The sequence below is a fragment of the Anas acuta genome, chromosome 12 (assembly GCF_963932015.1).
Source record: "Anas acuta chromosome 12, bAnaAcu1.1, whole genome shotgun sequence".
Taxonomy (NCBI): Eukaryota; Metazoa; Chordata; class Aves; order Anseriformes; family Anatidae; genus Anas; species Anas acuta.
The window spans coordinates 1,482,045-1,493,917 of record NC_088990.1 but is presented as its reverse complement, the minus strand read 5'-3'; the positions used below and the strand labels follow the sequence as shown (position 1 = coordinate 1,493,917).

The 11,873-nt window shown below is 54.4% G+C and overlaps 1 protein-coding gene across 1 annotated transcript; it reads left to right on the top strand.

Moving 5' to 3' along the window:
• The first annotated feature begins 4,383 nt into the window (after positions 1–4,383).
• On the top strand, positions 4,384–11,873 carry NOX5 (NADPH oxidase 5). Its single transcript, XM_068696053.1, has 16 exons — positions 4,384–4,511; positions 4,878–5,028; positions 5,744–5,954; positions 6,334–6,568; positions 6,655–6,808; positions 7,660–7,835; positions 7,951–8,133; positions 8,280–8,412; positions 8,539–8,666; positions 9,296–9,457; positions 10,459–10,503; positions 10,733–10,857; positions 11,080–11,155; positions 11,233–11,332; positions 11,415–11,581; positions 11,679–11,873. The coding sequence occupies exons 1-16, from the start codon at positions 4,392–4,394 to the stop codon at positions 11,808–11,810; spliced, it is 2,298 nt and encodes a 765-aa protein (XP_068552154.1). The 5' UTR covers positions 4,384–4,391; the 3' UTR covers positions 11,811–11,873.

Genomic DNA, 11,873 nt, shown 5'->3' with positions numbered 1-11,873 from the left:
ATCTTTGATTAACCTGCTTTAAGGTTTTAGCCCTCAGTTAAATTCATACAGTAATAAATTCAATTAAAAAAAAATATTGATAATTATAATGAGAAAAATATCCTGGAGGACATTGTTGAAAAAGTTGCTCCATTGTCTGAGGCTCTAAAAAGTGTTTCAGTGGAAGCCAGAGCACTAGAAGAAAAAATCTTGAGAAGATACTGATTTCTAGACCAGGCTTTTAAGAGCTATAAAGGAATTCCATATATCTATACACACCAATATCTGGAATATTGTCATAGTCTTTATGTGAGGTTTTAAAATAATAATAATAAAAAAAAAAGTCATCCAACCCAGATATAACTACTTATCCCCATAATTAAAAGTTATTTATAAAAGTTCTGTCTCATGCCTGTTGTGTGACAATGATAAACTGGAAATAAGATACTGAAATAAAGAGAAGCACTCAGTGAGCTTTTCCAAATTTTTGTGTTTCATATGTTTGTACAGGAGATGACCACCAAAGTCAGTCATATTTTTAATATTTTTAGATTACACTCAATGTTCTACACTAATGGCATGAAAATAAATTGTCTCCAACAATTTCTCCTTTTTTTTAATTTTTTTGGTGATCGTATTTTCATTTTGATTATTGGAAAATACATCATTGCTTAAAAACAGTACAATGCCACACTTACATTTTCTGCTGCTAAACGCCAGATTTTGGAGCCTTACATTATTTCTGTTTTCTTACTGTTTGGCTTTCCTACAAAATGTCAAAATTCACCAAAATACTCCGCACCTTGAGGCGTGCTGGATGGAGGTTTGGGCACTCGGTGCCTTGTGCGGTGCAGCCCTGTGCTGGCGAGGGTCCCTTTGAGCACCTCCTACCGGGGGGGCCAACATTATGAAAAATAAGTGGGGTTACACATCCTTCTTATGTAAATATTTTGCCATCAAAATGGCAAAATATTTACATAAGAGGGATGGACGTGAGTGAGCTGTGCTCTGTTGTGGGGCAGTCGTATTTGGAGGGGTCGTGGCTGGGGTTTCTGCATCGCCCTTCGAGCAGCACCCCCTTCCCCCAGGAGCAGTCGCAGCTGATGTTCGGTGCTGTTTTGGGTGAAGAACTCGATTACTCGCATTTGAAGAACCAAATGTGCTCTTTTATTTTCCGAGTCTTTCGGTGGGGATCCATAAGACAGTTTCAAAGTAGTTCTGAAATAACGAGGTAATTATGGAGATGTCACAGCCAGATGCTCCTTAATGGTTCTGTTGAATTTTTTTTTTTTTTAATTTTATTTTTAATTTGACATGAAAAGCTTTACCAGGATGAAATTACCTTAAACCTTTAAAAGGGCAGGCATCTCCATGGCAAAATCACTTCGATCTGAACTCACAGCTGACTGAAGAGCTCTGGATCTTTGAATGAACAAGACTGAAAGCTGCAACTCATTTGATTCAAGGTGAGTTTGAGAATTAAGAACGCCGAAATGTACGATTCTTCAAATGAAAAGTTTTGTCATTTTTGCAGTTTTTCAGATAATCTAAAGATCTTTAACTTTTTTGCTTTGTCAAAACATTTGTGTTAAATCAGAGTTATAAAATATATGAATATATAGTTGCATGGTTTGTTAATATATGCATGTGTGCATCATTTTTTGCCTTAATGCAAATATTATAATGGGTGGTAAATGCAAAATCAGCTAAATTTCTTTTCTTTTTTTTTTTTTTTTTTTTTTTTTTGCTTAAAAAGGAAATCATATATTTTGAGGATAATTCTTTAGACTGATATAGATTGGTCTATAAAAATGTGCCCTATTTGTGCTTCATTTGAGTATTTAAAGTATCCATTATAGATAAGTTTGTGAAATTATAAAGTGATCAAGTGTGTTTTGCTTAGTTCTAAGAAAAGAAATGGAGCACAGCTCTTAAATCATCGTGATTCTGTGCATATTTTTAACATGAAAGACTAAATTATACGGGTGAGCAATTATTTAAATCATATTTCTTCAGAAATTTTTTGGATAGTATTTTTTCTTAAAAAAAAATCTAAAAAGCCTTCTCTGACTGCTGAAGAATATTAATTCCTCACATCTAAGACTTAAATTTGTGGTCAGTTTATTTGTGTATGCAGAAATTTCTTATTTTCGTTTAATAAAAAGATAGTTGTTTGTTTTTTTTTGTGTAGGAAGACACTTTGCTCTTTCTTTCTTTTTTTTTTTTTTTTTGGACTGTCTTTCTGCACTGAGTGATGAGTTTTAGGTAAGCTGGTAAACTGCATTGTCTCCATCCTTCTTTCCAAAGGATGAACTGAGGGGACTCAAGCACTGCCCCCGTCCCATGGGACGCTGATTTCCCCCTGCAACAAAGCAGAAGCACCTCAGAGCTGCTGTAACTGCACTAAAATCTTCACGTCTTTAGGCAGTGACCAGCTCTGAACACTTCCAGTTCTGGAGATAAAACAAAGATTTGTTCAGCCGTGTTTTTTGTGGTTTTCCAGGCAAAATATGTCGATAGCAAAATGATTTAGTACCAGGATGCCAGGATAAAAAGCGGCCAAATTTGGAGACAGTTTGAGGCCCCATCCCATAAAAATTTGCAGGTGTGTAATTTGAGTAGAAAATAGCTTGAATGGGTAATAAGTGATATGGAAGCAGCCTGAGCTGTGCTCTGAGCGTCTGCAGTGCTGGGCTCCTGTCTGAGGGCAGCTCCCAGCGCTGCGAAGCCTCCGGGCTTGGGGTTGTTTGGAGAGCCTGAGAGGGGAACCTCAGGGAGGACAGGAGGGCTTTTCCGGAAGGGCTGACTTGTCAGGCTTATTTTCATAAACTTATACGAGGAGTTTAACTCAAGAACTGAAATAAAACGGACTTGGGCTGGAACATCAGCTGGCTCGAAGGGGAGCAGGTAATGCAGCATCCCGCCCCGTGCAGAGTCTGACTGCAGTGGGTTAGGTTTTCTTCTTTACATTAAATTCTGTCCTTTTGGTAGCAGCCTGACCGTAAATTATTGTGTCACATCAGCACATTAGGTCTTTTCTCGTTGAGATGCCCACGGTGTGTTTGTTCAGGGGAAGCACTGGGTATAAAGGGGGACTTGTGTCCGTAAGACCCAGCACGTACTTGAGGATGATTTATGTTTTACTCTACCCGCTGCTAGTAAACAGTTTCATGACCTTGGTGAATTTATCTGGGCTGTGAATTGACACAGGGAAGCTCAGCAGCACGCCGTAGCCACAGCACCTATTTGTCAGCTCTCAATTGGGTTAAAATATTTGCACGTTTTCGTGTGCTATTTTAAAATCTGTTTGCTGTAATCGTGTTTTGGCATCGTTGCGAATTAAAGTTTTATCGTGGCTAAGGAAATAATTCTGTATGTGAATAACGATCCTGCCACGTCCCAGGGAGATGTGTTTGGGGATGGTTTGGTGCCTTGGAGGTGAGCTGAGCATCTAGATGATGCCAAATATAAAGGGATTCCCCAGGTCCTGGATCCCTTCACACCAATCAGCCCTGGCACAGCCCCATGCTCACAGCGAGCTGTGCAGGAGGAGGCAGCGGGAAGTGCTTGGGGCCAACCTGGGAGCAAACAAAAATATATTTCAGCCTTTGGGGTGGGTGCTGATCCCTGTACATTTTGGCAGACTGCTGGCTCCTCTGCATCTCTCCCTGTTCTTCAAACTCCAACGTGTGGGGTGCGCGTCCCCGTGCCACCAAATGGTGATGGAGGGGTGACCCAGGATTGTCGGGCTCCCTGCCCCAAATATTCCCTGTTCCCTGCCCCAAATATTCCCTGTTCCCTGCCCCAAATATTCCCTGTTCCCTGCCCAAAATATTCCCTGCCCCAAGCCCCCCCCCTGCTCTCTCCGTGCCCGCTGGCAGCCGGAGGAGAGGAGCGCCAGTGCTTTACTACCTGGTCTCTGCTCCTGACATTCCCATGGCAACCTTCTCCCCAGTTTAGTCACAGTTTACTGCCTTACAAGCAGGATTTGTTCAGGGAGGAATAAGGGTGGCAGTATGAGGGAGACACTTCCCCGGGTGTTCCTGACGGCCGGTGAATGGGGACTGAAGTGCGGGGGGAGGACGAGCTCCCCGCTGAATTGGGCAGGGTGAGTCCTTCCCGGGGTTAGGCTGCCTGATGGCACAAGGGGTGTAAAATAAAGAAAATTAACAGGAGAGCATCCACCGGCTGCGTTTAAACACCCTGCACACCAGAACAGTCAGGTTGTGGTCACAGACCCGGTGACAAAGCTGGCTGTGAGCGTAACGCCGCAAGAGTTAAAACCAAGTGAGGCAGTGGGGAGCCCTTCTGTGGGTCGTGGAAATGTAGCCAAAATGGCAAAAAAGCCCTTTTGGGAGGAGGTTTCCCAAAGCACCCCGTCCCCCCTGCTCCTCCCGCAGGCTCCCAGTGCCATGAGCGCGGGCGAGGACGCGGCGTGGCTGAGCTGGGTGGTGAAGCAGTTCGAGAGCATCGCCGGGGCGGACAGGCAAATCCACCTGGAGCAGTTCAAAGCGGCTCTCAAGGTGAAGGAGGTGAGTGTCCCGCTGTGCACAGGCGGGCTGAGCCCTCAGTTAAAAGGGATAAAAATAGGATGGCAGAGCTCATGGTGTGGTGTGAGGTGGAGAGAGAGGGACCTCCAAGTACTCCGCAGCAAGCAGGAACAGCAAACGTGCCCCCCCAGCGCCCCAAATCTCAGCCTCCTCATTCCTGGGGAGGTCACCGTGCCACCATCACCCTGCAAAAAGCTTCCTCCGTTCCTCCCTCCTGCTTTCGGTCCGTCACCGTGAGCATTTGCTGGGCAATTCGCACTGCGGGCAGCGAGAGCTTTGTTGGCAGCAGCAGGATTCGGGCCACGCAGAGCATCCTGCAGCCACCCAGAGCATTTCTCCTCCCCGCAGTCCTTCTTTGCCGAGCGGCTCTTTGCGCTCTTCGACTCGGATGGGAGCGGGACCATCAGCCTGGAGGAGCTGCTGAGCGCCCTGAGCCTGCTGGTGCACGGCAGCGAGACGGACAAGCTGAGGTTCCTCTTCCAGGTGTACGACGTAGATGGTAAGATGAGGAAAAAGAGAAAAAAAAAATAATTTCTGAACGTGGTGGTGATTGGCAGAGCAGCGCGGCTCTTTGGGCATCCGGGCATGGGCAGGGTTGTGGTTTTTTGGGGGATGTGTGGTGCTGGTTGTGCTGCTCACGCTGCATTTAGTGCCACCGTCCAGTCCCCTCCTGGGTCAAGCACAACTCGATAAAGGGGAGCTGGGTCTGTGCAGCAGGAGCCAGCTCCTTGTTAAAGGCAAGCATCTGGCTGGCATAGCGCTGCTGCCTTGGTCCTGCTGTGAAAGTGTCAAAAATCCACCTGAAAGACAGCAATTCACCGGCTCGTGTCAGGGTGTCCCTGGGTGTCGCTTTTACCCTCGGCCATGGAGAGGTGCCAAGCGAGAGGTGGCAGCATCTGAATGGGAAGGAATTTCGGGCTGGGATTTGCACCGATTCCCTTTTATCTGTGAACGAACCGGCCTGATCCAGGAGGGAGCATCCTCCCAAAACTGGAGCTGGGTCTCAAAGCACCTACCACACTCGGGTCATTCGCTGCCTCCATTTGCTGGAATTTCCTGCGAATTTCCAGGAGCGATGGCACGTTGTTGGCACAGCTTCCCCGGGGAGCCCACGAGCGAGGCGGGGAGGTGATTTCTGCATTAAGGCTGCTGGGGAGGTGAAGTTGGGTGATGTGGCTCTGGGGTGGCTCTCTCAGCCCGCCGGGTGCCTGCAGGCAGCGGTGCCATCGACCCGGCCGAGCTGCGCCTGGTGCTGCGGGCGTGCCTGCGGGAGAGCGCCGTGTCGCTGCCACCACCGCGCCTGGACGACCTGGCCAGGGCGCTCTTCGAGGCCGCTGACAAGGACGGCAGCGGCTCCATCACCTTCGAGGAGCTGAGGGCAGAGCTGGAGGCTTTCCCGGGGGTGATGGAGAACCTGAGCATCAGGTACCGCGGGGCTGCGCCCCCCCTTGTGAGAGCCTTTTTCCTCCTGCTCCAGCGTGGGGTTATGCTCCTGGTGGGTGCAGGGTTTGGATAGAGGATCAGCGCGGGATTTGGATGCAGGATGGGTGCTGGGATGGGTGCAGAGTTTGGGTGCCAGGAGCAGTGCCAGGACAGCGCTACGATGCGCAAAGGGTTCGGATGCGCAAAGGGTTCGGATGCGCAAAGGGTTCGGATGCGCAAAGGGTTCGGATGCAAGGCCGTGTGCAGACTGGTGCCCAGCTGCGTGCAGGGCTCAGATGCAGGGCTGGGGGCTTGCCTGGCCCCAGAACTACCCCAGTTCCCCGCTCCCCATCAAGGAGCAGCGTGCTGCCTTTCCCCGCAGTGCCGTGAGCTGGCTGAAGCCCCCACCACCCCCCGAGAGGAGCCGCCGGCCGCGCTACCTGACCGCGGCGTACTGGCACAACCACGGCAGCCAGCTCGCCTTCCTGGGGGGCTACACCAGCCTCAACCTCCTGCTCTTCACCCTGGCTGCCCTGCGGCACACCGGCCTCGGCGGGTGGGTGGCGGTGGCCCGGGGCTGCGGGCAGTGCCTGAACTTCAACTGCGCCTTCATCGCGGTGAGCGCCGGGTCCTGGGTTTTGGGCACGAGGTTTTTGGGGGGGTCTCCCCATCGCCTTCGCCATCCCCAGCTGCCCCCCTGCAGGTGCTGATGCTGCGGAGGTGCCTGAGCTGGCTGCGAGCCACCCCCGTGGCCCAGGTGCTGCCGCTGGACCACAGCGTGGGGCTCCACCAGCTCGTGGGCTACGTGGTGCTGGCGCTGGGGGCCGTGCACACGGGTGCGCACGTGGCCAACTTCAGTAAGTCGCAGCTCCTCGGTTGTCTCCATGCTCCCCATTAGCCCTGGGGTGGGCTCCCCATCCTGCCCAGAGCCCGCTGCTGCTGGGGCAGGGGTGTCGTGCACAATACAGCTTGGGGGGGACACACACAGCCCTGCCAAAATCCATGGGACAGGGGGAACCCAAATGTAGAGAGCCTGAGAGAACCGAGCTAGGGGTGCCCTGCCCCTGCCAGCTCTGCGTCCTGCTCAGGTGGCAGCGCTGGGAATGGCTTTGGTGCTCCCCAGGGGAAGGTGAGGTGTATTTTCGGGTCCCCTGGGGGTGCCTACACCCTAGGGTGGGGTGCCCATGCAGGCAGGGTGCAGGCACCAGGAGCTGTGTCCGTGCGCTGGCTGCTGCCTCCCTCTAGCGGCTCTCCAAACGGGCAGCGCCGGAGCAGGGCTGGATCCTTCCCCTCATCCCTCCCTGCTCCCAGGGCCGGGTTTTGGGGTTTCGCTCCCTGCTCTGGGCTCGCTGGTGCCCAGCCCTGTACGAGTCCCACAACCGACCCTCGGTGGTTGCAGCCTGCCTGGAAAAATTGGCAGGAACTGCTCAAAGTCAGGGTTTTACTCTGCGAGCGCAGTGCCACGGTGCCAAAACTCACCTTTTGGTGCTGCCTTGTCCACTGGGATTTGGGGTTTCGGGCACCTCGGCTCCCTTCAGTCCCTCGCGGTGCCATTGCAGAGAGCAGGGGCTGGAGGGGAGAAAAGTGACATTAAAAAATTCCCGAGCAATCCCACGGGGCTGTGCCTTAACGCAAAGCCACCCTCGTGTCCCAGTCACCATCAGGCTGGGTTTGGGTGTCCGTGCCCCATCCCAGCCCCGTGTCGCAGGCAGGCTGGCACAGCAGGACGGGCACCGTGCCCTCACCGAATTCCTCCTGATGGCGCGTCCCGGTGGCGGGGGGCTCGGCGGCACGGCCTCGCAGACCGGACTGGCGCTGCAGGGGCTGCTGGCTGCCATGCTCGCCTTCTCCAGCCCCTGCGTCCGCCGTGGAGGGCACTTCGAGGTGTGTACCCTGCGTGGGGAAACCCCAAAATGCTCCCACATGTGGCACGGGGATGGGGACCGGGCTGGGGTCCCCCCGCCTGGTGTCACCGCTGCCCCCGGCGCCCTGCCCGCAGGTCTTCTACTGGAGCCACCTCTCCTACGTCTCCGTCTGGGCCCTGCTCCTCCTGCACGCCCCCAATTTCTGGAAGTGGTTCGTGGTGCCCGGGGGTCTCTTCGTGCTGGAGAAGGCGGTGGGCCTGGTTGTCTCCCGTGCCGTGGGGCTGCGCATCGTGGAGGTCAACCTGCTGCCCTCCAAGGTCCGCAGCCCCCGTGCCTTTCTTCACTCTCCCCCTTTTTATTTATCCATTTATTTCAAATTCTGTTGGCAAACCATTGCCAAGCCTTTGGCCTGGGGGGTAGCCGACTCCCAGGCCTGACAGCTCGCTGCCCCCCCGTGCCGCAGGTGACGCACCTCGTGGTGCAGCGGCCGCGCTCGTTCCGCTTCAGACCCGGGGACTACGTCTACCTCAACGTCCCCGCCATCGCCGCCTACGAGTGGCACCCGTTCACCATCAGCAGCGCCCCCGAGCAGCAAGGTGTGCCCGAATCCCACGTCGGGGTGCTCGTTTGGCACATGGGGACCTCCAACCGGGTGGGTGGGTGGGTGGTGACCCCCTGGTGCCAACCGTGCCCGCGTGCCACTGGGTGCTGCCACCCCGCAGGCACCATCTGGCTGCACGTGCGGGCGCGGGGGCAGTGGACCAGCCGGCTGCACGAGTACTGTGGGCACCCCGAGGTGCCACAGCCCTGCGGGAACCTCAAAAAGGCGAGGTGGTGGCGCTGGGTGAAGGTTGGTGAGGTTCTGCTCCCTGCCGAAATGCCGGCTCAAGCCCGAGGTTCTGTCCCTGTCCCCGCACAGGGTGCAGCCCCCAGGCACTGCAGGCTGAGCGCCAGGTGCCCAGGGCATCACAGCCAGGGGTGCCTTTTCCTTTTTTCTTCTTTTTTCTTTCTTTTTTCTTCTTTTTTCTTTTTTATTTTTCTCCTTTTTCTTTTTTATTATTTTCTTTTTTTTCTTTCTTTTTTTTTCTTTCTTTTTCTTTTTTTTTCCTTTTGCCTTCTTTTTCTTTTTCTTTTTCTTTTTCTTTTTCTTTTTCTTTTTCTTTTTCTTTTTCTTTTTCTTTTTCTTTTTCTTTTTCTTTTTCTTTTTCTTTTTCTTTTTCTTTTTCTTTTTCTTTTTCTTTTTCTTTTTCTTTCTTTTCCTTTTTCCTTTTTCTTTTTCTTTCTTTTCCTTTTTCCTTTTTCCTTTTTTCGTCCTCTTTTTTCTTTTTTTTTTCCCCTTTTTTCCTCTTCCTCTTCCTCTTCCTCTTCCTTTTCCTTTTCCTTTTCTCCTTTTCATTTTTCTTTTTCTCTTTTCCCTTTTTCTTTTTTCCTTTTTGTTTTCCTTCTCCCTCTCCCTTTCCCCATGCCATCACCTTGCAGGCAGCTCCCTGCACCAGACCCGGCTCAGCAGGAGGCTCCGTGGCCACCGGTGAGGATGAAGCCGTTGAGCTGACATCGTACAGAGCCACCGGGGCACCCGCTGCCCCCCAGGGGAGTCAGGACAAGGACCCTTCACCAGAGGTGGGAAGCACCGTAAGCACCGTCCCCATCCTCACCAACACATCCGAGCCCCCCGAGGGGCAGGGCAGGGTCCCCTCACTGTCACCTGGTGCTCACAGCCCCGCTGGCTTTGGGATTTGGCCCAACCCTGGGGATGCTGAGAGGGAAAACTGCAGGGGCAGCATCCCCTGTGCTCATCCTCCATCGCCCCATGCCCAGGGGCACTGGGCACTCAGCACCCCGTGCATTTGGTGCTGCCCCAAATGCGCCCTGGTTCATCCCCACCGGACCCCGCAGCCAAGGCGCTTCCCAGCAGACAGGAGGAGCAACCCAGGGAAATGGGAGACCAACCCCATTTCCCTCTGAAATCGGCCAAAATCTTTTAAAAAGCTGTTTTTAAGAGGGAAACTTCTCCCCGCCCCCAAGTGGGAAATAAATCGTGCGAACGCCGTGGCGCTGGGAGCCGCGTTGGGCAGCTTTTATCAGCCGGTATGAGAAGCTCTCAGGATATTGATTCTGTCACAGCTGGAGGAGCAGGCAGTGCAGATAACGAATTTATATGCACCGTTTTTAATGAGTTTCTCTCCCCGTTGCTGTTGGGCTGTTATCTGCCCGAGTCTCCCCTCCTGCCACCGGGGCGATCGCCACTGCTGTAAACCTGTTGCCCGCTCCCTGCCTTTTTGGGGGATTCGGATATTTGTATTTTTAAGCAACACTCGAAGAGATTGGGATCTGGATAACGTCTCACACCCATCTGGAGGGTCCCAGAGTGCCATTTCCAGGCCCCTGCACACCCCCAAACTGGGGGCTGCGGGTGGTGTTGGGGGGCTGCATGGGGCCACCCGTGCTGAGCTTGGCTCCAACGGGGCCTGGGAGCGATGTGCACAACCCCAATAAAGCCGAGCTCGCCTAACCCACCAAGCAGGGAGGAGAAAACCCCAAAAGCAAGCCGAGGAGCCCCGCTGATGTAGCTCAGGGCTCTGGGAGCAGGCAGCAGGGGATGGTCGCCTGCCTGCTGGTGACACCACGCTCTGTACCCGCAGGTTTCCATGGGGCTGGGTGAGAGCCATCGGCTCTGCAGCATCAAGGTGAGGGATATCCCGGCCTGTCCACGGCTCTGGGTGACCAGAAATGTGCTGGGGACCTGTGGCAGGGACCCCACGCGTGTGCCCAGCACCTCAAGTGCGTGCCCCCGTGTGTAGGGAGGGTCCTGCCTGGGGCTGAGCGTGCACCCGCGCTGCCAGGGGCTTGGCACCCCTGATTTAGTGCTCGTGGGCTCCCTGGGTGTGTGCACCCCCGGCCTCTTTTCTCTCCCAGTGCTACATCGACGGCCCCTACGGGACCCCAACACGCAGGATCTTCACCTCTGAGCACGCCGTGCTCATCGGGGCCGGCATCGGCATCACCCCCTTCGCCTCCATCCTGCAGAGCATCATGTACAGGTGGGGGCTGTGCCAAGAGCTCAGGCTGCTTCAGGTTCCTCCCCCCCAAACTGTGGGCACAGGACCCAAAATTTGGGTCCCCCTCCGGTGTTAACCTTCGTCCTGGCGGGGTTCAGGCCGGGCGCCTGCTGTGGGGCTGTGGGGTGGGGTGCTTGGGGTCTCTGTGCTGTTTGTGGGGTGTGAGGGATGCCGGGGGGCTGCAGGGCTGTGCCACCCACGCAGGTATCGCCTGAGAAAGCAGAGCCACGACTACAAGCAGCGTGAGAGCCTGCGGGGCGAGGACATGACGCTCAGAAAGGTGGGAACGGGCTGGGGGCACGCGGGAGGAGGGTTGGCACCGGGGTCCCCCCCAAAACGGGGTCTGCATCCTTCCAGGTCGACTTCATCTGGATAAACCGGGACCAGAAGCACTTCGAGTGGTTCATCAGCCTGCTGGCGAAGCTGGAGCTGGAGCAGGCTGAGCAGGAGCCGGGAGGTGAGCGGGGGGCACCGCCACAGCCCCCTCTTCCCGGGGCGCTCGGCACCGTCCCGAGCCCCGGTTTCCCTGCGAGGTGCAGGGAGGTTCCTGGAGCTGCACCTCTACCTGACGGCCGCCCTGGGCAAGAGCGACGTGAGGGCCGTGGGGCTGCAGCTGGCCCTGGACCTGCTGGCCGCCAAGGAGCACAAGGACTCCATCACGGGGCTGCGCGCCAGGACGCAGCCCGGCCGCCCCGACTGGAGCAAGGCGAGGGCTGGTGTGGGGCAACCGCTTCGTGCCGGGCACCAAAAGTGGCACGCAAGGATCCTGACCCCTTCCCCTTCTCCTCCTTCCCTCGCTCTAGGTGTTTGGCAAGGTGGCCGAGGAGAGGAAGGGGAAGGTGCAGGTCTTCTTCTGCGGCTCTCCGGCGTTGGCCAAGGTCATCAGAGCGCACTGCGAGCGCTTCGGCTTCCGCTTCTTCAAGGAAAACTTCTGACGTGGGGGGGTGTTGGGGGCACCTGCTGCCATTCAGGGCATCCTCCTGCGGCAGCTCCGTGTC